Below are 26,815 nucleotides of genomic sequence, written 5' to 3' on the forward strand. Positions count from 1 at the left end.
GGGGAGGATGGAGATGAGAAACGTATGTCCATACCCACGGCTGAGGTGGGGAGGAGTGTGTGTCTGGCTTGCTAGGACACGCCTGCCTCCTGATTTCCTTCTCCTCAGGCACAGAGTTATTGCTTTTACTGAGGAGCACTCCTGCTTTCTCCCTCAATAGATCATAGCGCTCGATAAAGTGATGGGGGGGGGGGTGATGGGTGAAGGATGGGTGAATGTTGACCACTGCATGCTTCCTATACATGATTCCAAGCACCACCGATTGCTCTTCTAATGGTGATGAATACACGGGAAATGGCGGACATACTTCCAGAGATGCCGTGATGGAAGGGAGCGATAACTCTACATCATGGGAGGTGGACAGTACACACCGTTCTCATGGAAACACTGAATTAGGAATCCAATACATGGCATGTGCTCACAGTTTTACCTGATGAGACAGAAAGCGGAGCAACAAACCTTGTAGATACTTTGTCTGTACCAAATGTTCATGCTGCAAATAGTACATTTTGTCGTCCTTTTTTAATTAAAACTGCAAGATGCTAACGGTTCCAAATGTGTGCCAAACTGTCACGAGACAATGTCCAAAGGCTTGTCCAGATAACCCCCATGGTACTCCCCGTTGGGCTGTTGTTCTGTGTGGCTCTGTATATCACCACCGTTGAAAAAAAAAGAGGAAATTGATTCGACCGTCAACATCTTATTAATTGACATTTAAAGGACAGCCCTAGTCGCCACATCTTCATTTGATGATAGCAGCTACGCTTTTCATCATCAGTGTTGAACAGAATGTGTGCTTGTTGCCATGAGACCCTTGTGATGTGTCCTATCTGGCAGTATGAAGCTGTGTGCATGGCTTTGAACCTGCAGCACTATTGTGGCATGCTTAGGCTTCACAGAACATCAAACACATCTCAATGCAGCTGGGAGTCAGAGCCGCCATCATACAGCAGCCCTATGACCCTCTGCTTCATTACACAGGGGCTGTTTATATGTCAATGTGCAAAGGAGGACCGTCATGGCAGCAGCATATGGGTGGTGGGCGTTCTCTTTGTTAAACGTGTCTATTTGTATGAGTTTTGGGTTTGTTCTCCATAACATGAGCACCCATCGCGGAGTTTTCCTTATATATCGTGGCCCCGCCCCTTTTTGGGTGAAATATCTAATGTCATTTGACTGGCGGTAAATACAAAATCTGAGGACTTCGCCTGTCAGATAAGAAAATTAACAAGCTTTTTTTCTTTGAGGGGCCAATTACAACTGTTTACTTTGAGGATTTACGTTAACCTAATTGGCATCAGAATGTAGCTGAGATTAATTGTTGATGTGCAATAGACGACAAGGCACTATTTTTTCCACTTTGCGCCGATTCTTTGCTTTCATCGGAAAGGGGGCGGGGCTGTCGTTTCACCAGGAAGTGACTAAGCGCTGCTCTCAGCAAGGATGACACAGCAGTAGAGATGTCCCGATCCGATCACGTGATCGGGGATCGGAGCCGATCACGTGATTTTCAAAAAATCGGGGATCGGGATTTTTTTTAATTTTTTTTTTATAAAATATATTTTTTTAATTTAATATTACAAAACAAAAATGACCATGTTCACGTCTTAAAGTCATCCTGAGGACTTAGCTTTGGTTTAAAATTGTATGTGTTGCTTCTTTTGGGCTTGTTTTCATAGACCTGGTTGCTTATTTCTCTCAAAGCTGGCAACAGAGTGGGCGCAGTGTCTAATAGTAGCAGTAAGCTAACGAGAGGCTACGTTCAGCTGGTGACTCGGGAGTCGGGACAGAGAAAATGTCAGGAGTTTGGAAGTATTATAAAATTGAAAGCGAAGGCAGTGTAACAGCCAGATGCAATGTTTGCAAGGCAGAGGTTCCGCGTGGTGGAAAGAACAGAGCTACGTTCAACACGACCAATCTAATACGCTACCTGAGAAACAAACACCAACAACAACACGGTGAGTACACAGCGGCCACTCAGGTAACGGCACTGAAACAACCGACACTTTCAGAGACTTCTAAAAGGAAAGAGAAACTGCCCCAGAACAGTGAAAAGGCCAACACAATAACAGCCTAGATAGCTGAATTCATCGCGTTGGATGACAGCCGTTACCTGTTACCTTTTTTTTCTCTTAATGCATTGCATAAAGATCGGATCGGGAAAAATCGGTATCGGCAAATTGTCAAAATCAAATGATCGGAATCGGATCGGGAGCAAAAAAAGGTGATCGGGACATCCCTACACAGCAGCAAAGCCATATTTAGGACGCATAACTGACAAATGACTTTTCCCAACAGAAAATAGTGCCAGAAAGGTCCCAAGGTGCAAACTATGTAGCCAACGCTGCTTTCCCTCAGGCTGATGAGGATGCTGAAAGTGATGGATGGATGAAAAAATGGCCCAAATATCAAGATTACCCGCGGAGCACGCAACCTCATTCAATCACTCCATCTCCACATGAAGAAAATGCCCTTATGTGTGTGTTTCTGCATAAATCGGGCTAATTAACGGATAGAGATACAGCTTCTGCTCCACATCACTACAATACGCTTGTTTTGTTGCTATCAGGTGAAATTATAATCTCCATATCATCCCAGCACTTTCCTGGGGAACCTTCAGAATGAAACTGATTAATCAGTGTTATGTCAAGATGAATCCCTGACTAGATATGCATACGAATTAATGACGGCGGACGGAAAGGCAACACAATAATCTTTCGCGAAACAGACTTGGGGGTGATATCATCAAATGCTAATATTTGAATTCTGTTCAAAACACACTGCGAGTAAACGCATGTGTGTAATGTGGACACTGAATATTAATGGGCACTCTCGTGTAAGTAAAACCCGAAGCGCCTGGAGCTGATTAAATATGAAAAATCACCCAGAGAACGTAATCAACCTCATCTTGAAAAATGCATGGGTTCACATATTAGAGGACAGAGTGCGCACATCAGCCTGGTACACTCTTCTGTGAAGGCAACGAGAAACGACATTCCTGAGGTAATCTACGCACATGAAAGCTTCTTTAGAGCCCGAGCCATTTATCATTTTCTCATCATAGCGTTCGTGTTCGAAGTCACCACGCAGAGGCTAATGGGGTGCAACGTAACGCTATTCAAATCAATACACACCAGGCTTTTTCACAGAAAGATAAATGTGTATTGCTCGCCTTAAAAAAAAAAAAGAGCCCTGAGAATAAACACGCTCCAGAGAAAAGATGATTCTAAGAAAAGCTCACGTGTGGTTTTCGCCGGTATCGCCATGGCTTCTTGGGGAGGAATTGTTTATTTTGACGCGGCTTCGAGAGCACAGGCAAACTATTTTGTTGGTATCTAACAAGTGCATGCGTGATGGCCGCTTTACTCAGACACTCTGACCTCGAGCTGGTGATGTACGGAATGCTGAATATAGACCTTCTCCCGTTGTCAATCAGGACGTGTGACCTTTTGAAGCTTCCTCACAGCTGTTCCCGGGCGAGGAGACGGGAATACATGAGGGGGAAGTCTTTGTGAACACATTGCACACCTCACTGATACCCTCCTGCACGCATGGCTCTGTGGAAATGCATTCAGAGCTTATCGGGGTCGGTAAATGAAACATATCATTTCCTCGACTGCCAACATTTACAATACTTCCATCCAAACTATTTCACCAAGGTAAATACCTGGATGTATTAAGCAGTCTAAAAACAATCGGGACGGAAATGTTCGGATTTCCAAAGGGAGGTTCTGTGAATAAATAAAAAATCAAGAACCGAAATAATTGAACTATTCATATCTTAGACTGCACTGTAACTTTTAATGTTTAATTTATTAGCTTTTCTTTTTAATGACTGATTTTAAATGCCATTTTCTTAATGTCTTTCATTTTTCTTTTAATGTTTCTTTTATTATCTTTTACCGTTTTTAAATGCCTTTGTCTGAATGTCTTTCATTTCTGTGAAGCACCTTGAATTGCCTGGTGCTGAAAGCTGCTATATAAATAAACTCGCCTTGCCTTGTTTTACTGTAAAGGCGGACATCGTAGCGCGAGCATCAAAAATAATTGGCAGATTAAATAAGGCAATTACTGTAGCAGCCGTACGGAAAACGTGACCATGCAGAAATAATATAATACCCAACGTCTTGTTGGCTTCCTTTCCAAGTCATTCTAACTTTTCAGGAAGTTATTCATCCTTTTTTTACAATCATCAATATTGAGAAGTGAGAAAGTGGCTTTGAAGCAGCTGAATATTGACTAAACTAACTTCTATGATATGTTCCATTAAAGTGAAGCACTGCTCTGAGTTTCAAAAGGCTCCATGAAAGCAAAGTGTCATTTCAACTTGAGGAGTAGAGCAGAGTAAAAGCAGCTGTGCCATTGCATGAGTACAGTCACCTGGTGCAGCTCTCTTTTCATCAACAACCGCGAGGGCATATGAGATCAAGACCACCTCAACAGTTTGATAGCAACCGTCTGCTTTCCCTCTGCCGGCAGTTAACAAGACCAACTGGGATCAGGCGGAGTCAGATCCTCGGTAAGCCTGCCAAATCATCCATGTGGAGGAAAGAAGTTTGAGAGGCGAACTTCAAATCTACACCCAGGCCTCCGAGGACAATGTTTAAACACAAGCGCATCAACCATACCGGATCGCTGCGTCTAGCTTGTGTGAGACGAATGATGTACTGTACGATGTCTGTGCACATATAATGAGGCCTCGGAGTCAAACACACGACTAATCAAGTGGGTTAGTGGGGTCCGCTGAGAGACGTGCGCTCGCTGGATGCTGATTGGACTGAAGCACGCACACGGAGAGATATTAATATCACCTACTGAATTACACCCAGAGCAGTGCACACTGGTACACGCAGCAGCAGCAGCAGCAGCAGCAGCAGCAGCAGCCAACGTGCCGTTACCCCCTCTTCCTGGGCCCCTGCTGGGCATGCATGTGTGGATGGAGGAATGTTGGCCGTCCATGAAAAGGATCTAAGTGAGGAGGGGGTTCCTGATGGGGCGAAATGACTCCCGTGGCGGGCCATGATAAGAGCTGTCGGGGTTCTCTAGATGGTAGGAAAGGAGCTTCGATGCTTCCTTGGTGTCTCCTTTGTCTCTACGCAACACGAGCCAGACAACCAACCAGGACTTACAAACGCAGGTCATGTGACGGTGTTCATTAGTTTCTCAACACCTAGCCCTGACAAATCCTCCTTCCTCTCTTTTCTTCATCCCATGTCGAGTCTTTTTTATTATGGTCCTTGGTCTTGGAATGACCTTCAGTCACGCCTCACACTGAGGGCACTTGTCCCTATAGCATGTTTTAGATTGAAGCTGTCTGAGGTCCGTACCACCAGCTGCTCTTGCAGTAATAAGTAGTTCCTTTCTTACCGTCCTAATGTGCTCCATGTAGAGACTGCTTTTTTGTCTTTTGTTTTCTTAGTTATGTTCTCTGTATTTTATATGTTTGTGTTGTGTGTAACGCTGCTGCCTTCTTGGCCAGGTCAGCATTGCAAATGAGTATATCTCAATGCTTTTATCTGGTTAAATAAAACTAAAAAGGCACCAGCTAAGAGGACAGGGCTGTCATTTTGGGTCAGTCTCATAACATTCTGCTGTTTTCTGCTTTCAGTCAAAAAAGAGAAGACCATCGGAGCATTTTCAGATAATTACACTTTGTCATTTTGGTAACCAAAAGCAGGAACATGGATGGCAGAGCGCAGTCCGCCTGGCTTTTACTGTGGTACATATAGCAGATAGAGAGGCAAACAAGCAGGTTATTTATTGTGCTGTGCCATTCGTTGAAAGGATCACATTATGGTGCTGCTGCTGCTGGATTTCAATCCATCATCTGAGCCTCACTCGCAGGGTTCAGCTCTGGCCAACTAGATTACAAAATGATCACATGAAGTTTGGACTGCAGTCACACGCTTGATGACAACTAGCTGGGCTCCACAGATGAAGCTCCGTCTGAAGCCGCTCCACAGAGAGAGGGAGCCAGCCTGCAGCCACAGAAGAGGTCAAAGCACATCGACGTGAACACCCTGGGAGAAGCAGAGAGGAATCCTGCAGCCACAGCAGCACAACGCTCAAGACCTTAGAACAGTGACAGCCTCCTCCTCCTATCAGTGATTAGTGAAGCCAGGCACTCGTCCTCCTCCTATCAGTGATTAGTGAAGCCAGGCACTCGTCCTCCTCCTATCAGTGATTAGTGAAGCCAGGCACTCGAAAAGTCGAATGCACGGTCAATTACGAGCTGTTGCACGGAAACTATTCATTCTGCATGAAAACAGGCAATGGGGCAGTGCTCTCTTCCTTTGGTTTGCTTCCCCGCGTGGCGATTACATTCAACAATTTGGTCATTAATTATTCACGGAGAGAAGGCCAAGTGAACAACAATAATACGAGAGTTTACTGAGCCCCTGAGGGAGAGGGTCTTCTGGTTTGACCCGTTTCAGGAAGAGGTCATGCTGCGCTGCCAGAGGGACATTGTGTCCAGAACAAACTAACTACTACTATTATTATAATGAGTCAATCGATATAAAGATAATTGGCAAATCGTTTATTTCCAAAGCAAAAATGTTGTTCTCTTTCATCGGCTTCATATCAAATGTATCCTCTTAGGTTTTGGACAGACAGAACTCTGATTTAAAAGCCAATTTAAAGATGGAATTGAAGCAGGGCTGTTCTTTAGTTGGGTGCTGAATGTGCTATTTAATTAATAATATAATAATGAGATTTGTGTATAAATATCAGTCTAAAAATTAGCCCGAATATATTGGATTTGATCTGCTCAGTTTCAGCACCACGGACAGTTACCCACATGCACAAAACAAAAACCGCTGTCCGTGGTGCTGAAACAACAGCTAAGCAATTGTCACGCTTCTCCGCCAATAGCCGTTTTTCTGAAGATACAAACCACAGATTTGGCAATCAGACAACATTTGGAAAGTCTTTGTAGCCGCTTGCAACCCTAGCACCGAGCAAACTCATCTTACTTCTCCACCAATAGAATCACAGAATGATGTACTTCCTAAGAAAGTTGAGTCTGGCAGTGTTTTAGAAAGTGCCTGATGACCTCTAATGCTACTGTTAGTAGCTCAGTGTGCTCTTAAGCTGCTTAAGCTAAAATTAGTGTCAGCTGTACAGACTTACAGGATGAGCTTCTTCACAGCTCTGGATCCCACACTCATTAAATCTATCCGTACTGAACCCTAAAGCTTGTTGATTTTTTTTCAGTCACCACTCTGTTGGTCCTAGTTGAACTACAAACACATGTTTAGTTTTCATTCAAGCGAAGAAGAAGAAGAAGAAGAAGAAGAAGAAGAAGAAGAAGAAGAAGAAGAAGAAGAAGAAGAAGAAGAAGAAGAAGAAGAAGAAGAAGAAGAAGAAGAAGGAGAAGAAGAAGAAGAAGAAGAAGAAGAATAAGAAGAAGAAGAAGAAGAAGAAGAAGAAGAAGAAGAAGAAGAAGAAGAAGGTTGAACAGGGGATTATGAGCCTCGGCGCTGAACAGAAGTCCAGGTGCCAGACATGAAAGCCTCTGCCGGGACCCGTCTCCGGCCAAGAGTAAATGAACAGACACTGGCGTGCACGGCGCTCATTAAGTGGACATCATCCAACAGATTATTTTCTTGTTGCTTTTCCAACATGCAGAATTGGGTTGGCAGGGTGAATTGTTATTGTGACTTTACAGCCGGTGAAATACACATCGGCCATCTCAAAGTCTCTCCACTTTAAAACAATGTTAATTATGAAAGTTATAATCAGAAAAAAGCCTCTTAAAGTTTCAAAGCTGCACAGTTTGGAATAGAAACGTTAGCAGAAGTTCGGTTACACAGACTGACGTGTAACTCCATGTTGGACACCTTTGGAGGACCTGCGTCTCCCGGAGCATCTAGGAGAGGTCAAATTCATGTTATAGCATCTGATAGGTACATTAAAGTGTATGGTGCCATACATTAGAAGCATTATTAGTGTTATGATTGTTACTCTGGGATCTAATGGACTAAATACACTGAAGTGCAAAGGGTCAGCCACCGCCCTCAGCGCACACATTGACCAGCTGGAGGTCAGAGTGCACCCCCCACCTAGACCACTCCACACCAGGGGTACGACTAACAGCTTTAACACCGGCCATATGAGCCGTGGGTAGTTTTAACCACACGGGTTAAGTGTGAAATACGAACAAATAGATATTTCCCTCAGCAAGCACTGTGCTACTGCCATTGTGTCACTTAAGTGTAATGCAACCAGTGTTCAAATGCTGGCGTGCACTTAAGACAATTCAGCCTTGCATTGATGGAAGCCGCCATCCATTGACACACAACAAGTATTGTTATTTTGTTTACCTATTTCTGATATGTCCCACGACGGCAGAGCCCGATGATGTCAGCAGCCTGTGGTCGGGTGGGGATGCCGTGCTACTCCACAATCAGATATCTATGATTGAGGCCATGCCCCTTGCTCGGCGGAGAAATGGAGTCTCTCCTTTATGATGGATTCCTCCTGGAGGAAGGTGATGCAAAACAGACTTTGAGTGGCTGACACTAATCCTGATGACGAACGGCAGCGCTAATGAAAATAAATGGTGTAGACGGAGGGAACAAAAGCTCAACCCAACACAAACTAAAAGCTCTTAATAAAGCAAATGAGATTCTGACTAAACAGCGAAAGCTCCCCGCGGGCTCCAGAGTGCCACAGCTCCGTAACAAACAAACCCAACATGTTGCTTTTAAATTGTGTTGACAAGGAGAGCAGCAACAAAAGCGCGAGAGCATTGCCATTTGGAATGAGTCAATAAGCTGGTTTGTAATTCCATTTCGCTTTTTACAAACGTCATTCATCACCGTCACATCGTCTCCATCTCATCTCGGAGCGCCATACATCGAGTTCCCATCACTTCCAGGACAGGAACGATGTGATGAACGGTGGTCACGCCCGAGGGCTTCTCCACCATCACTTCAGCCACAAACAATCTGCCATTTGCTATCTGGCACCACGAGTGAGAATGGCATTCATTTATCCAACGCGGAACCTTTGGAAACATCTATTCCATGTGTCACGGTCCCCCGGTAACTGTGACAGGAAGGATGCCTTCACGCACTGAAGCCCCACACGGGGTCACATGAGTTCAAAGCAGCCGTTAGGTGCACGCCCGGGGGGGGGGGGGGGGGGCTGGCTTCCTCTCACGGGGTGTCAAGAAGCTGCCGTTCACAACACAGTACTCGCACACAGCTGATTTATGAATACAAGGAGTGTGTAAGTGTTTCAGTGATTCACGACTTCGATTGCTCCAACAACAACAATGAGAGTCATTGATTTGAGGAGGCGCCAAAGGGGGTTCTTATTGGACCACAATCGTTATCCTCGTTTTAAAGACACAAGGTGGCGTGATGCGGAACTGATCAGCTGATCAAGCCTTGATTCTGGAAAAGCTACTAAATCACGAGCTGTAGTAAAAACAAATGACTTCTATCCAGATTGGGCTGGATCAAACCGAGGCGAAGAGAAACATTGGAATTAAGGTTTTAAGCTAAGAATACAAGCAACCTTCATTTCACCAAAGTACCTCCAAACTAAAGAACACTATTTGCCGTCACAGCAGATGACTCTGGGACATTTCTGAGATTAAATGGATATTTTTTTTCTCCCCCCACAATATCAGTATCTGGTCATGCGCCAGCACGCAGGCTTAAATGAGAGAAGTTGGCAGGGCTGCAGGAATTAACGACCCTTGGCGGCGGTGTAAGGTTGAAAGCCACGGTGCTCACAAAAGAGCCTGCAATTACTCCCGGGCAAGAAAGAGTGCGAAGGGGTATTGATGTGATGATCTGGAGAAAGGGGAGATCTATGGCATGCAGGTCTCACGCTAACTGTCAAAACAAATCTTAAGGAATGGATTTGTTTTCGAGGCTTAGGCACTGTTCTCGCTGTGAGTTGTTGTCATGACCCCCGACTGCAATGTAAAATCCCATTGAGCAGCAGCCTGCCACAGAGGGTTAGTCTGTACCGCACTCTCCATTTGTACGGTCCCTTTCACAGAGCGGCGGCAGCATGTGATGGAGTGATACAACTCAGCATGCTGACACGCAGCCTTTATGCAATGAAACTGATGGATTTGACTGGCTCGTGTTAAGTGACATGGATTAGCAGCCAGATAAATCATCATACTTGATATTAGGCTATAAAGTGCACAGCATTATGACATGCACAATGCTCTCATGTACTTATCTGGATGTATCTGGCTCAGCCTCTAGTTATCGCACACACGCAGATATTTGCCAATAAATGGAGCCAACTTTGGATTTAAATGATGGCATGCGCTAGAACACGCAGATTACATCTAGGAATGATTCCAGGCTGTTGAGCAGTGTCACCTCACGCAGCAGGTAGCAGCTGCACACAACGCGCGAGTCCAACATTGTAAAGTTAACCTTCACCAGCTAATTAAAAACATAACTGCTAGCACAGGCACTTCTGTCAAAGCTTTTTTAAACAAGCCACAGTAACGGTGAGGACACATTAACAGGGGGGAAGAGAGCATTCATAAAACAAAACAGCACACTTAAGCTAATTTCACTTCCGAAAACAGCATCCGTCAAGTTGCGCGAGAGCGACTGGCGCGCGCCCTCCAAATACCGTTAACGCCACGTTTTTTTGCATTTATCGACACTTACCGGCGCTGTTCTCCGTGTCCCGTGGTTCCAACTTGTCCCAGCTGCGGGGAAAAGGTCCGCTCCGTACCGTGCCGATCCCTCGTCTGCTCAGTGTGTCTGCGTCCGGCGGGAGGAGAGCAGCCGTCCAATCAGCGGCCGCCTGATTGGAAGGGACGGCAGCCAATCAGAGCCGGCCGGGAGAGAGAGGGACCATGATGCTTCTTTGTTTAACTGAGATTGACTTTCAGGCGACGGAGCAACCGCTTGTCATGCCTGGATGATCTGATGGCATCTGGGCGGAAATAAACCCACGGCTCGGTGGAATTGCAGCAGGGGGATGCAGCGGAGCTGGATGATTGATGTGACTGGTTTCTAGCTCGGAACATCCTTACCTGATTGAACATTATTTAAAAGGAAGGTTCACTTTGTTAAAGCTCATCTCATGTTACGGTTTATAAATTATTGGTCATTCATTTATCTTTTTTTTTATAATTGAATGCCTTTATTAGAGAAATGCCCCAGCTGTCCATTTGGAAATAGCAAGACATATCATGTTAAGCTATATTATGTATTATTCCTAGCATTGAAGTGTTATCAACGATTGCATCGTGCTCCTGGAATGCTACATTTGAGCTAAGATATTGCTGAACACTGGAACATATGAGGCTACTTTGCAGAAGTTTAAGGTGATATATTATGTAAAAGGAACTAATTATGGAGAATAACATGTTACTTGTTGGCTGCAAGATCCAATAGAAATCTTTATGCAGTCCAATCTTCTGAGGCTGTGAAGAAGACCCAGTGGCTTCGCTTTATTTATGACTGAAATGTACAGCAACTCCATTTCAATAAGGGTCAGCACACAGACAGACCCAACTTCAACCCCTGGCGTCTTACCAGAAATAATTACATGACTGCTGTCTCATCTTTTATTTTTGATATAGTTCTTTCCACCCCCACATCCTGTTAGTCAGTGTAAGCATATATACTGCATACATTCCTATTATCCTTACAGAAAATGATATATTATTCATCGGGCTCTGGAGGTCATTCGTCGTACACAACATGTTAAAGGGACTTAGTTATAGTAGCGGAAAATTAGGAAACCCTGTAAACCCGGTTCTCCTCAATGTTATATTAGATTTAATCTGGACTCTTAGCTGATGCAGTTTTTGGATTATAAGCAACTGTACTGCACCTACATCCGGTTCCAGTGGTTCCCTGTACGCCACCATGACATCAGAGCATTGATATATAAAGAAATTGAACATTGGTATCGTGGACAGTTGTATTATCGTCTCCTCTCCCATCTGATTGTAAGGGCATTCATCTGGGTTTATAATTGTTTGGCAGAGGAATAAAACGATAAAAAAAATGTACAAAACTGCATCTGCTTTGGATCGTCACTGAAAACGTTACCGGGGACAAATAACCCAATTAAAAAGATGCCAAATAGCATCTGGGGACAGGATGCTGAATTATTGAACCGGTAACAATGGGTCTCCAAGTTAAAGGAGCCGTCAGCACAATGCAGCGTGACCCGCGCTGATTTCACTTTTCTGACATTAAAGTCGTTTTTTTTTCTGCTGGTGTAATTAACATCGCAGTGTATTGTGTTTGCAGCCAATTACCCCATGAGTTCAGGCTGTAACCGCAGGGGGGGGGGGGGGGGGGGGGAACATCTGTCAGAGGTGACACAAGCCAGCTAATAGAACAATCTGTAACTCCAACAACAGGCCTGCTCTATCAGTGGCAATCAATACGCCTTTCGCCGAAGAGATCTCAGCTGGACTGTGGTACGCAGGTAGGCCATACATCAGAGCAGCAAGCCACGCAGAGGAAACAGCTGAGTACCGCTCACTGATGAAAAACTCATTTGCATCATTGAGTTCATGAAGCTTTATTTCAACCACAAGACAGAAATGGAAAAAAAGGATGAAAAATCTTTATCCTGAAAAGCATTCATTCGGAGGAAAATTATTAACGCACATATTGAACATCAGTCAAGAAAAATATACTAAGCAACCATTTCTCTGCACACCAGGTGCAATCAAAGCTAAGTAAAGATCAAAGATATTAAAACTCAGTACAAAAACACAATCGGAGCAGTTCATCTCTCCATGGACCTAAGTGAAATGACATGTGTCTGGTAATTAGATGACAAGTTTAAGAGTTGTCGCTGTCGTCGTCGTCGTAGAATCTGTTCCTCTTGATGCGCTCCTCCACCGTCAGCCCGTCGTCGTCTTCGCCCCACAGAGGAGCCTCATCCTCCCGCCCCGTTTCATCTTCTTTTACCTCAATCCCGAAATCCAAAAGGTCATCGAGCGCCGACGCCGGATGCGTCCCGGCGGCAGATTGACCGCCTGTGAAATCAGATAGCAGGCCAGCGCTGCTGCTGCTCAGCCCGGCGAAGATGTCCTCCAGGAAGCTCGATGTGCTAATCTGCAGCTGCGTGGCCTCGCTTTGGAGCGTTCCCTCGCCTGTGAAGAAATGCGTGTCAGAAGAGCGCTCTGTGGCTTCAGCACATTTGGCACCGGCTGGCACAAAAGCGCCCTCGCTCTGTGCCAGCTGCAGCACTTCGCTTGGCATCCATTTCATTTCTTCATCTGTTTGGAAGAAATCTGTTGCAAAGAGATTCTTCCCTTCCTCGTGCTCACTAAGCCCTTCAAACAGGTTTCCTTGCTCCAGGCCGCAATTATTGTTATTGTTGGAGTTTGCATTCAGCGCCTGTCTCGCCTCCTCATCTATTACGGTGACCTTTACCGCCTCCCCATTGTTCAACCCGCCATTACTTCCTTTATCTATCTCCGCCTGACTTCCCTCCCTACCTGCTGCACTTTCTTTCTGCCCATCGTGTCCGTTCACTTTCACTTCCTCCACCACAGCTCCACCACCATTCCCTGCACTCTCTTTCTTCTCTTCCTCTCCAGGGTGCACTTCAGACTCCATCTCAGAACGCTCTTGTACCTCCGAGCCGCTGTTTGACTCTTTCCTTTCTCGAGGGTGAGAAACATTTGCCGGTTTCTCTGCAACTGCTGCGGGGGAGGGGGAGGCCCCTGACTGTGCTGGAGTCTCCTCAGGCTTGTTCACGTCGTCTGTTGCTCTCTGGTCTTTTTCCTGGGGTCCATTTTGTGCTTCAGCTGCGGAGACATCGCTCTCCTTTAACGAAGGCCTGAGCGGCTGATTGAGGAGTTCATTTTCCTGAGCGGAGCCCTCCTTAGGGGGCCATGACGGCTTAACCAGCTTCAACTCCTCCTCTATAGTGAAGGACTTCTTGCTGTGATCAGATTGAGGAGGCCACACTACAGACATCTTGGTGGTGAGCTTTTTGTTTTCATCTTCTGATTTTCTCCTTTCCTCATCCTCAGTAACTAGCGGGGTCTGAGCAGCGGGACATTTGGAATCTGTGCTTTTCTTTTCGGGGGGTGGTGATCGGACGCTTGTCTTGTCGGGGGATGGTGATCGGACGCTTGTCTTGTCGGGGGATGGTGATCGGACGCTTGTCTTGTCGGGGGATGGTGATCGGACGCTTGTCTTGTCGGGGGATGGTGATCGGACGCTTGTCTTGTCGGGGGATGGTGATCGGACGCTTGTCTTGTCGGGGGATGGTGATCGGACGCTTGTCTTGTCGGGTGAGTTCTCCTTATTACTCCATAGTTCTTTGTGTGGTTTTTGTCCAAATCCCTCGTCGTAGTTCCCCTTGGATTTGAACAGTTGCGTGAAGTGTGGCTTGCAGTACATTCGTCCATGGAGAGAGGCATAGTTTCCAAGGCTGCAGAGGGGAAACATAGGTTCAATAATGCAACAAAAAAAGCAGAGTAATGTGGTGCTGTGGGAGTTATCTTCACCTCAGCTTGCCTCTGCAGTGCTCGCAGCGGAAGCAGATCTTATGGAAGTTGTGTTTGTCTGCGATCAGCGACTCCATCGGGTACACCCTCTTCCGACACACCCTGCACAGTTCGGACTCTGGAACTCGAATTTTCTGCAAAGAAATGAGGCAAAGCTTTAATTAGCAGGGTCATCATTTCCTGTTCACTTCCTGGTAACAACCTTTTCGTTCGGGACTGAATGAAAAGGTTCACCTGGTTCATGTATAATGAATGGATTCCCATGTGTTGCTACCTACAGCGTTTTGGCTGAGGAACTCTTCCAACAAAGGAAGACAACTAATACAATAATTCTAGGTTAGTCAAATAAATAAATAGGTTTTTGAACACTTTGGGGATCATAACATGCATGTTGCGAGTCTTAAAAAAAAACAGTAAATAAATGATTAATATTCACTGCGGTTTAAGTACATTTTCCAAACTACGTTTCCAAGGATTACTATCACATTTAGAAAGCTTGTTCCAGGAAGGTTCAAATATCATCAAGGGGATTCACATAACGTTTTAACATTTGATTCCCAATTGTTATTAGGGTTGACAGCAAACAAGCAATTAAGTGTATCATCACAGTCAGGATGCTTCTACGAAATTCTACTCTACTCTAATTAGTATCAGCATTGTTATTGCAATTCATTGTCTAAAAATGGCTTGTGTTTCAAGTTCTGAGAGTCGACTCATAATTAATTAAAACATCTTTGGAAATGAAGTGAATTTAATGTTTACTTTAAGTTACTTATTTGATTAATTCACAGCATGAGCAGGGAACAAAAGGTGAATCTTCCAGTGAAGTATAAAAATAAATTAAATAGTCTTTCTTCTCGCTGGAGACATTTAAAGCCCTCCTCTGCACCACACACCCAGGCATGAGAATTATTAGTCCAATATGTGTCGCACATCACAAGCATGGAAATAAAACCCTGTGAATATTAAAATATGCCAACCTGACAGCAAGTGAACGGCAAACAGCTCAGAGCTTCAAATAAGAGCACTTCAAAGAAAATCACGTCATGTAAATAAAAGTGTCAAACCAAAGCTTCTCTTCTTGCCACACAATGCCTTAAACGTTGAACACACAAAGCATGTTAGTCACACCGTCACGCTGGTTTAGTGTCCTCATGCTGCACAGCCTGGTTTACCCGTCACGACAGTCTGCTGCTGGTGCGTTACGATCTGGGAGGTCCTCTGCTCCGTGACACTGAAACCCAGGTTCTGGAACACTCCTTGGCTCTCGGCCCACGACTGCTGGAAGTTTCTCAGCAGTTCCTCGGTGGACGCCTCTGGGGGCACGGAGACCGCCTCGCCTCTCACCACATCGGCGTAGGACGGGGGGTTACCGCGGGTCACGGACTCCTCGCTCGTCGTCCCGTCTGTAATGTTCCCGAAGACGTCGACGGTGCAGAATTGCTCGGCGACCGCTGTCGTTTCCGAGTGACCCGCCGGCTCGGAAGGGGCGGACTCAGATTCCCTTCTTTCTATTTGTTCTCGGAGGTCTCGTGCCGCCTGAGAACCGAGCTCTCCCGTCTCAAACACATTCTTTATCGCCTTGACGTTGAATGTGGGGATTTCGTCAGATTTTGCCGGCTCTGCCTCCGCGTCCTCCGTATCGCTCCCCAGCCTCTCCGTGATGACAATAGGCTCTTTTCTGTTGTAGACCTTTGGTTGGGGGGATTCAAATCTGTTGACCAGCTTGGACAGGTCGACTCTTGGGAGATCCTGTTTCAGCAGTTCTATATTCACGCCCTCGGCCCCTTCCTCGGCCTCGGCTCCCAGACGTTCAGGGATATCAATGGGATCCTTACGCATGTACGTCTTGCTCACCTCCGCCTTCTGCGCCTCCTCAAAGAAAGACTTCTTATCTCTGACAGTCATCATGGAGTCCCCGATTTCTCCAGCTTCCGTCAACCCTTGCTCCTCTCTCTCTACGGGAGTCTCCCTGTCGCTAAGAGACGACGATAGCTCTCTTTCAGCTGCAATACACTCTGGCACCGGCATGGGAGGTGGTGGGGTGATGCCGCGACAAAGCATGGAGGTGGTGTCCCTCAGTTTCACCAGCTTCTCTGAGCGGCTCATCGTTGGCGACGGCGTGGCCCTAAAGGGGGATGTGGGCGTGAAGGACTTGCGAGGAGGAGGCGGGGGCGTCCCGACTGACCTGTAGGGCGGAGGAGACGGGGTTACTCTGAGGGGCGAGTCGATCCTCCTCGACTCGATGCTTATAAAAGTCGGGGAAGGACTTCGGATGCTCGCTAACGGGGAGGACACCCTCTGATCCTCACTTATCTCCTGGTGCACTTTTCTCTCTAGGATTGACTTCTTCTCCTCCACCACCACCTTCCTTTCACTCTTGGACGAGCCGATACTGATCTTTGAAATCTTAGTGGTTGCTCCGCTGAAAACCTTTTTGTCCGGTTTTGGAGGCACAGCCGGCGGCGCTGACGGTTCTGCTCTCTCTTCTTTCTCTTCTTTGTCTTTCACCTGCTTTTCCACGGTTGTCACGGTTTCCTCAAAAGTTGTGAGCTTTGTTTGAAAAATATTCTTCACATACACCATCATCTCTTTCAGCTTTTTCTTACTTTGCCGTTTAGTAATTTCGCTTAAATTCTTCTTCTCATCCGCCCCCATGGCCCAGTCAGGGACTTCGTTTATAATCATCCTGACAGCGTTGGCGTCTACTTTGCTCGGTGTGCCTTCCAGCTCTTTTATTTGAGCGAGCAGCTTTTGCATTACATTGCATTTCTCAAAATCTGTGGTCTCTTCTGAAAGAGCCTCCTCTGAATGGGCCATTTTCCCTGTTGCCTGGGCAGACACATTCGTAGGCACATCTTTCGACTTCACCGCATGTATCTGCATTTCGCTCGTTTCGGCTGCTCGCACGTTTATTTGCTTTTGCACCTGAACGACCTCTTGCTTCTGCAGGCGTTGCTGCACCACCCTCTCAGTCACAACCACCTCCTCGTGCCTCTGAAAGCTCTCTGCCTTCATGCTCTGCTGGCTGTGGGAGACGGATGCATGGCCTTGTCCCTGACGAGCTGCTGCAGATGTTATCTTAGCCATCTTGGGCATTAAAACGGTAACCGACGGTGACAGCTGTACTCCAGCCTCATTCCTTTGCATCTCTGTCCCCCTTTTCCCTTGAACCTCCACTTCAACTTTCTCCACAGCTGGGGTCACATGACTTTTCTTCTCAATTAATTTCATTTCCGTTTTCATTTCGGTTTTTGCAGACGTCACCTGCTCGCTTTTCTGACTCACTTTTGTTTCACTTTTCTGTGAAACACTACTTTTCTCTTGCTGTAAATGCACTTCACTTTTCATTGCGCCGTCCAACCTTTCCTCTTTCTTCTCTTTTGGCATCTTGAAAGTTTTCACTTTGAAACTTGGAGTTACCTTTGGGATCTTCGTGGGATGAGAGGGACTCATTTTCCCCTCCAGTGTCGGAGGGGCATTAATATTCTTCACATCTTCAGCTTTCAAAGTGGCCGCACCCTGGCTTTGGAGATTAGCATTTTCATGGACATCACTTTGTGTGGCAGTGAAGGACCTGGAGCTGGATGTCTTGATACGCTGCTGCTGCTGCTCCGTGACAGAAGAAGTCACCACCTGTGAGCATGACTGGATTTCAATATTTGAGGCCTCACGATGAGACTGGGAAACCACGGTCTGACTCTTAGGTGCGGCTTGGCTCTTTTTAATGACTTCAGTTGAGGAAAGCATTTTCTCCGAGGAGTGCTCAGTGGCAACATGCTTTTTATCTACAGACACACTTGAAGATCCTGTCGCTGATTTCTTATTTACCACTGAGATCAAGGGTTTGCTCAAAGGGATCAGGGAAGGGGTTTTCTTGGGAGGCGGTATTCCTTCTTTGGAAATAGCCTCTTCGCTCTTTGCGGCTTCCGTTGCCACTTCTGAGTCTGCTTTCTGTGCGGCGGGAGGCTCGGGACTACTGGCTGCAAAGCAGGGCAGATTAATTGGTGGGGACGTGGGAGTTGTGACGGTACTCCTCGTGGACTCTTCGTTCTCCAACTGGAGGCGGTACCTTTCCTCTGCGAGCATGAGAGGGGTTTTAAATTTGCGAGCAAAAGGTCTAGATTTGGGGGGTTCGGGAGTTGGGGGCAGTTTAATAGGAGGGACAAACACCCTTTTGGGCGGCTGTGGATTCTCTTTTGGTTTCATAGCTGGGGTGCTTGGTATTTTTGTCGGTGACATTGCTTTTGACTCAGACTGAATCTGTTTGCTTATTTCAATCTGTTTGGTTTCCTTTTTCACTTCTTGTACTTCTTGGAGCTGAGGTGGGGGTGGGGTTGGGGGTGGAGGTGGGGGTGGGGTTGGGGGTGGTGGTGGTGTAGGAGTGGGCTGCTTTTTCTGCCATTTAGGTTTAACTTGTACCGGTAGCTTCAGTGTTTCTGGTTGCTTGGGCAATTTGAATAAAGGCTTGCCGACGGGTTTCCCCAGCTTGGCAGGGGGAGACTGGGGCAATGCATTAAGCTCTTGCTGCGAGGGAGGTGGAGGGAGAAAATCTTGCGGAGGAGGTGGGGGAAGAGGGAAAAAGTCAGGCTCAGGCTTGCCGTCCATGGGAGGCGGAGGGGGAGGAGGTGGGAGGTCGCTGTCCTGCGTCATGATCGAAGGGGGGGAGGCTGGGCTCTCCAGCACTGGGGATGGAGGTGGAGGGAGGGAGAGCTCTGACTCTGAGGGTGGAGGCGGCGAAGAGGGAGGTGGGGGGAAGTGAATCTCCGGCTTGGCCTTCTTTAGGACACTTTTCCCTTTCATGTCCAGGTTACGGTACTCACCCTTTATATTCTTCACGCTGTGTTTTTGTGTGATTTCCTTTTTCTCAGTTTGCTGTTGAGACGTCTGCTCGGACACATGTTGCTTATGCACGACAGTCTTCTCCGTCACTGTAGTCTGCACCTGTTTCATCGTCTTTGTTTCACATACTTGCTTGTTTGAAACGTTGCTCTGTGATGTGCTGTGCACCTCTTTCATCACGCTCACATCGACTGCTTTCGCTTCCGTCTGATCATTATGAGTCATTTCTTTATGCTTCATCCCAATAGGCTTGGGAGCTTGTATCTTCTGTGGGGGCAGCGCTGTGTGCTTCTGTTCTGTCATGCTCTTGTGTTGAGAGGCCCCAGTAGTATTGTCTGTTGTGGCTATCGTAACAGAGTGTTCCTCTTGCGTTATGACCTGGGTGTGCATTGATTTGCTCTGGCTCTGCCTCTGCGTGTGCGTCTGTGACTCCCCGCTCTGAGAGGGCCTTTTCTCAGCGGGGGCTGGATTGACTGCCACACTCTCACTCTTGGCTTCGTGGAAGCATTCCTGCTCCGCTTGCTTTACACTTAATGGATTTTTCACGGGCACTTTTCCTTTCTTGTGGGAACGCTTAGGGTTTGAATATTCTTTTCTTTGCATTAGATTCTTTATTGCACCTTGAACGTCCCCCTTTAATACTTCCTCTTTTTCCACCAGTGTTGAATCTTGTCCTTCGTAGAGACATTTTATAGATGTTTTCACATCTCCTTCAGTGCTTCCCCTGCGCTGCATTTTAGGAGAAGTCGTTGGCTCTAGAAAGTGCTGGATGGTGGCTCTAACATCGCCTTGTTCGCTCACTTGATGCTGGTAAGTCTTTTTCTCGCTTGTTGCTACATGTAAACTGTGCATGGCCATGTGGATGTCTCCTTTGAGGATTTCCTCCTTTTCCACCTCTTTCACAGCTTGCTTCGCCTCCTCGAGGGACTTCAGGGTTCCTTTGATATCACCTGGCACCAGATCTTCCACAGTCACTCCCGTATTGGTGGTGGCAGACTTCTCCAGTGACTCGAGGGCACCTTTGATGTCTCCCCTGACAATTTCAGGCTTCTCCATTCCTTTGTTCTGACGCTGCGACTCTTCCAGAGACCTTAGAGTAGTGGGTATGTCTCCCTTCACCACCTCCTCTTTGTCGATGACCACTTTCTGATTGATGGCATGGGTCAGTGAACTCAGGGCTGCTGAAAGGTCACCTTTAACAATATCCCTTTTCTCCAGGTTCTTGTAGGTAACAGCAGGCTCCGTCATAAAGACTTTAACGTGGCTGTGAACGTCACCAGGAAGTATGTCTTGCTGTGCCACGGTGCGACCGATCTCCTGCTGATTCTTCCGCAGCAAGATTTTGGTCTCTCGAACGTCCCCACCGATGATATTCTCCTTTTCCACTATTTCCATTACTGTTTCATCCGCTTTGCTCTGAAGCTGCTTCAGGTAATCCAAGGCTCCCGACTCAATGCACGTGGAGTAAAAGCTGACATTCCCCCTCTCCGTGTCTCCGACCCGTATCCTTCTGGACTCTTCGGCTCCTGAGTTGGAGAGAAGACGATGAAGGGTTTTGCTTACGTTCCCATGAATGATATCCTCTTTCTCGGCGCTAGACCTCTCCCCTTTATTCAAAAGGGAATAAATAGTCATCCTCACGTCTCCTTTCTCATCCTCTTGAATCAGAATGCCATGCTTGGAGGAGCCTTCATTCTTGAGCAGATTGTTTACGGCCTCTTGAATGTCGCCGCGGATAATCTCCTCTTTCTCCACATTGATGCCCCTTTCCTGGGTGAGCAGCTGCTTCACCGTGGTGTTGACGTTCCCCCGCTCCTCGCTGTCGATAGTTATCCCCCTTTCGGTGATCTCCCTGCGGTTCAGGAGGTTCATCATGATGCTACTCATATCCCCTCTGATAATCTCTTCCCTTTGGATTTGGGGAGCTTCCTGGTTCATGAGTTTAAACTTTGCCATGCGGATATCGCCGATCTCATCCGCCTCGATAAGAACGCCCTGTGAGTCGACCATTTTCTGACTGTAAAGCTCCTCGAGTGTCTCTTTGACGCTTTTACCTATTATTTCCGTCTTTTCCGCGCTGCTCTCGTTGAAATCATTGAAGGGAGTTGATTCAAAGAGCCATGTCGTGGACTTCACATCGGCCTGTGGGATTTCCTCCTTGGAGACCACGAGCTCTGTCCCGTCAGTCTGTTTGATACTGTCAAGAGGCTGCTTCTCAAACAGCCACACAGACTGCGTGACGTCCCCCTTCATGACTTCCTCTTTTGTCACTCTCTCCATGCCGTCGTACTCTGCGCCTTCTCCGTGGATCTCATCCATCGTGCGCGTTTCAAACATCCACGTGGCAGATCTGACATCACCTTTCTGGATTTCGCTCACACTCACCGTCCTGATGTACTTCTGGGACATCTCATCAGTCTCAAACCGCTGCTTATTTGTCCTCACATCACCACCTTGGATATCTTCAACTGTTTTTGACCTGGTTTTGATGTCTTCTGCAATTTCATCCAGGGGCTGGGTTTCAAACCTCCACCTCGCCGAGCTAACGTCTCCTTTGTTGATGCCTTCTTCGGTCACCGATTTAATAACATAGACCTGCTCTGAGTCTCTAATTGAATCCAGAGGCTTGGTCTCAAACTGCCATCGAGCTCCCACCACGTCTCCTTTCATGATCTCCTCCTTGGTGACTGTCGTGACTTCGTGATAATGGCCCTCTTTGTCACAGATGGCGTACAGCGGCTGAGTTTCAAACATCATGGTGTAATTCTTCACATCCCCCCGCTCTTCTTTATCTCTAAAGATACTGGCGAGTTTAGAAACGTCTGTCTCGGAGGACTCCTCTTTAATTTCATCCAGAGAATATGTCTCAAAAATAAAGCGACTGTTGCCCACGTCGCCCCCCTGAACGTCAGTCACAGTGCGACCTTCCTTGGTCTCTGTGGAGTCGTCACGTATGGCATCGATTGGCTGATTCTCAAACATATAGGTGCAGTTGACGACGTTCCCCGCCTGGATGTCCTCGGCCTGCTGCGTCTTCAGCCTCTGCATCGTTTCCCCAGAAGTGGAGCTCATTATGTCCGACGAGCGATTCTCAAAGACGTACTTCATCCTGGAAACGTCCCCCGAGTCGATGTCGATCTTCGTGACCCTCCTGAAAGAACTGTCCTCGCCTGTGATGTTGTCCAGGTTCTCAGTTTCAAAGAGGAAGCGAGCCAGTCTGACGTCTTTGCCTTGCACATCCTCTTGGTTCACGGTGCAGGTCTTCAGAATGGTCTCGGACTCTGTGTGGTCACGTATGTTGTCAAGTGTCTGGGTCTCAAAGAGCCAAGTGCATGTCTTGACGTCTCCTTTTTGAACCTCTTCGACATCCGCCTCACTCTTCTCCGTTTTTTCATACAGAACATCCATGGGCTGCGTCTCAAATAGCCACCTGCAGGTCTTAACGTCCCCTTTCTCAATTTCAATTTCTTCCTTTGTTTTTTGTTCGTCACCTTCAAAATGGTTGGAGCTTTTGATGGCATCGAGCGCTTGAGTTTCAAACAACCACTTGGCTGTTTTGACATCCCCCGACTGGACTTCCTGCTTTGATATTCCTTTTATGATCTGGAACTTATTGAGGCTTTCATCAAACTCATCAATGGGACGCGTTTCGAACATCCATCTGCAGCTGCGCACATCTCCTTTCACAATCTCCTCCCGCCTCACGGTCTTCACCTCGTGATAATGACCGAAGCCGTCTTGCATCGCGTACAGAGGGGTGGATTCAAACAGAACTCTGTTGGATTTGACGGATCCACTTGTGACACCTTCAACTTGAATTCTCTGTGTTCCTTCACACTTACTTAAATCCATACTTTCAAACCTTTCTTTATAGTTTGTCACATCTCCTATTTCGAGAGCTTCAACGTTCACCGTTCGTGTAATCTCCCTCTTCTCCTCTCTGATATTCCCCAGGGGCTGGCTCTCAAAGACCCACTTTTGATGCCTCACATCTCCCTTTTCCTCTTCAGATGCAACCATTTTCTTGAGTTTCCCCACATCTAGCAGTTCCTTCAGATTTTCCATGGGTACCGTCTCAAACAGATGTGTGGCTGTTCGCACATCTCCTCCTACAATCTCCTCTGCAGCTAAAGGTCTAGCATTGGCATTGTCTTTCAGAGTATCCATCGACTGAGTCTCGAAAACCAGACAGTGCTTCCTGACGTCCGCACCAATGATGTCTTCCTTTTGCATCCTGGAAGTCTCCCATTCCTCATCCTTAATGGTGTCGAGGGTCTTTGTCTCAAAAAGCCATCGCCCTTTGTTCACACCGCCTTGGACGTTGTCCTCCATGGATATGCCACAAATGAGCTTCACCAGTGCAGGGTCTTTGCTAATCATATCCAGAGGCTGGGTTTCAAACATCCAGCGTGATGTCTTGACGTCTCCTTTCGCAGTCTCCTCCCTGCGGATTGTGGTGATCTCCAGCATCTCTCCCGAATCCCCCCTAATGACACACATGGGCTGGGTCTCGAACATGCGAGTGGTTGTCTTCACATCGCCTTTGATTTCTTCCAGCTCAGACTTCAGGTTCAGGAAGTTGGTCTCCTCGATGGTTTCTGTTTTGCCCATTGAATCCAGATGCTGGGTCTCAAAGAGATATCTAGCAGTTTTCACATCTCCGCCGGTGATGCTCTTGGTGGCGACAATATCGGTCTCCTGCTCGTCTTCTTGGTAAATCTTATTCAGATAATCCAGTGGCTGCGTCTCAAAAAGCCAGGTAGCAGTGCGGACATCTCCTCTTGCGAGATCAGTCAATTGTTGCAACTGCTCAGCTGATTCAGTAGCTTCTATCCCGAGAGCATCCATGGGCTTAGTCTCAAACATCCAAGCTGTGTGTCTGACATCTTTGCCCGCAATGATTTCCTGCTGGGCGATATTCCTCACCTCGTCCTCATCCAGGTTGTCGTCTTTGATCTCATCAAGAGCCTTGTTTTCAAACATCCAGCGCCTGGACTGCACTTCCCCTTTAAGGACCTCATCCCACTCCACGGACTCTCTGTCGGAGCTCGAACCCCTGCTCGAGTCGTTGCCGTCATTTTCAAACAAAAAGCACGCCTGCTGGACTTCTCCCACCAGTTCCACGCTTTCAAAGTCCTTCTTTTCCGCTTCCGTGAGCTCCTGCAAGAAGTCCTCCTCCAGGTTCTTGCGTACGTCTGGATTCATGTGCTTGTAGATGCGCTTCAGTTCAGCCTTACTCTTGTGTTTAAAGTACTGCTCCTTAGACACAGTGTGCTTCTGTTGGGAGGCAGACTCTTGGTGTTGGGAAGAGATGGACTCAGGAGTTTCCTGATACAGGTGCAAGGGTGGTGGAGGGAGGTGATCTGGCATCTCGTAATCCATTGCCGAGGCAGACGCTACTGATGAGGCAGAGGCCGTCTTTACGGAGGAGGACATGTCGTGGCTCGTCTTGGTTGAGGCTTTGGAAGACTGGTTAACTGGGGTCCATTGAAATTGGTTGAAATCCACATCAACCTGTGATTGGAAGTGATTTTTGTTAAGGAGAGAGGGAAAGTAAAAGAAGTTTGGAAGTCAAGAAATGGAAATATTTGTGTAGTTAAGATAAGGACAGCTTTGAAGTACAGAGAAGGAAGAATAGAAAAGGAAGTGTCAGCGTTCAATTTAAAATGATAATCATGTCGTTTGCAGCCGAGTCAAATCTAGAAACAGCCAAACAAGACACGACACACTCCCAGTCTGTCAAACCCAGACATCTCCAGTTGTGTGTGTTCCTAATGACGAGTTTGACTGAAAGATTCATTGAAAATCATTGTAACTTCAGACTGTAATGGGACTGTGAAAAAGAGAACATTCAGTCGTTGCCTCTGTAAAGATATGAGGTCTTTTATCCACTCCAACTATTCGCCATCAACTCATTGCATGGCCAATTCTCTTTTGATGATTTCACCATGTGGCCTGCTCTTCATAGAGATGCCTCGCTGCGACAAAGCCAAAGTACTATATATTTAGATAAACAGACTGCATCATTACCTTAATTTCCTTGGCTGGTGCGGCTCCCTCCATCGTTTTTTCATACTGCTGCTTCAAAGCCTGAGTGGAAACTTTTGGTAGGTCCTCGCCGCCGACGAGCATAACTGAATTAGACACAAGAAGAAGGCTGCCTCATTAAGTCATTCGCAGCGAGCGAGCTCAGAGGGATTTGGAAGAGAAATAAATCATTTCATTAAAACCTGAGTAGTTTTCATTTTCCAAAACCATGCAGCGGTGATTGCCCAATTTCCACTTTCCAATATTTTACATTCCTGACTATGCCCTGATTAGATTTACTGCTATGCACCGCAAAGAAAATCATCTACACTCCAACTCGTTTTCATAGCTCATCCCTTATTCAGCTGTAGAGGGAACAAGCATTCATATAAAGGACACAAGCAGTGATGAAAACATACTAATTACAATATAAAATCCATGAGAGGAATAACCTGTTTCATTGTAATGGTTCCCGTAGCTGGCAGCCACATTGTTCTGGTGGACTCGTTCGTCGTGGATCACCTGTGAAAGAAAGATAAATAGTTAGTTCGTATATTACCAAAAGCACTGGAGCTTCAATCGGGGACACGTTAAAGCCGTAGCATGAGGCTCGTAACCAAAGAAGTGTTTCGGGGTAAATGCTACCTTACAGCTGTTGACCAATACTGAGGGGAACAGGAAGTACCTCTTGTTGACTGTGAACGTGGCTTGTAGCGGGGACGACCTCTCTGGCACTGCTTCTCACCGTCACTTCTGAGGAGCTTGACACCTCCTGTCAAACAGAGAGAACGTGATGACTCCCTGTACACGACACACACGGACAGACTGCCTGCAAGTAAGTCATTGTTGGATCACAACAAAGCGTAGTAATTCCCAAAATGTTGTTCCATTAAAAAAAACTAGTTTAAATTCCAATAAAGGACCATTTTAGTCGGAGAGGAAAAGCAATAGATTCCCCAAAAAACGACTTCTGCCTGCAAGTGAGATTCATGCAATGTGTATGAGATGAAAGAGAAGTATAATATTTTAAGCTTGTATCCACTGCTGTTAGCATGAAAGATACAAGGAGGCTCGGGGTGCTCTGTACTCCTGAAACCACTTATGTCAGAATAATAATATCCTTCCTGATGTACAACCGGATAGAACACCTGCTAGGAAGATTCGAGCGGAGAGTGGTTTGCTGTCAGCAGAGAAGCAATGGCTCGATCAAAGAGACACTTCCGCCTCACAAAGCTTTCTGTACATTCTAGAATTCAACAAGGTCGTTGTGCGCTCGATGAATCCACTCTGCGTCCCGCCTGAATGAGCAGAACTGACCTCACTTCACCGAGACCGGGGCTGCTAACGTGTTCCGGCATGTCCCTCACGCACTCCATGACACCGCACGTATTCGAGCAAAGTTCAAGGTGCCCTCTTTGATTTGACCTACAAGACGGCGCTCGCAGACACAGCAGCCAAGTGTTCCCA

At 46.7% G+C, this 26,815-nt stretch overlaps 2 protein-coding genes across 5 annotated transcripts in view; both read right to left on the minus strand.

The window, feature by feature from the left end:
* LOC117460568 (beta-1,3-galactosyltransferase 1-like) overlaps positions 1–10,753 on the minus strand; it is a 103,257-nt gene extending 92,504 nt beyond the window's left edge. For both annotated transcript variants that reach the window (XR_011644531.1, XM_034102088.2), the window contains exon 1: positions 10,653–10,753. The gene's annotated coding sequence lies outside the window, so the exon portion shown is untranslated. The remainder of the gene's footprint in view (positions 1–10,652) is intronic.
* Positions 10,754–14,313: 3,560 nt separating this feature from the next.
* xirp2a (xin actin binding repeat containing 2a) overlaps positions 14,314–26,815 on the minus strand; it is a 47,713-nt gene continuing 35,211 nt past the window's right edge. For all 3 annotated transcript variants that reach the window (XM_034098808.1, XM_071205249.1, XM_034098817.2), the window contains 6 exons: positions 26,034–26,120; positions 25,801–25,870; positions 25,352–25,455; positions 15,655–24,835; positions 14,480–14,613; positions 14,314–14,403 (listed from right to left, as the gene is read on the minus strand). In XM_034098808.1, the coding sequence (XP_033954699.1) occupies positions 14,519–14,613; positions 15,655–24,835; positions 25,352–25,455; positions 25,801–25,870; positions 26,034–26,120 (9,537 nt within the window). In that variant the 3' untranslated portion in view covers positions 14,314–14,403; positions 14,480–14,518. The remainder of the gene's footprint in view (positions 14,404–14,479; positions 14,614–15,654; positions 24,836–25,351; positions 25,456–25,800; positions 25,871–26,033; positions 26,121–26,815) is intronic.

The sequence above is a fragment of the Pseudochaenichthys georgianus genome, chromosome 2 (genome assembly GCF_902827115.2).
Source record: "Pseudochaenichthys georgianus chromosome 2, fPseGeo1.2, whole genome shotgun sequence".
Lineage (NCBI taxonomy): Eukaryota > Metazoa > Chordata > Actinopteri > Perciformes > Channichthyidae > Pseudochaenichthys > Pseudochaenichthys georgianus.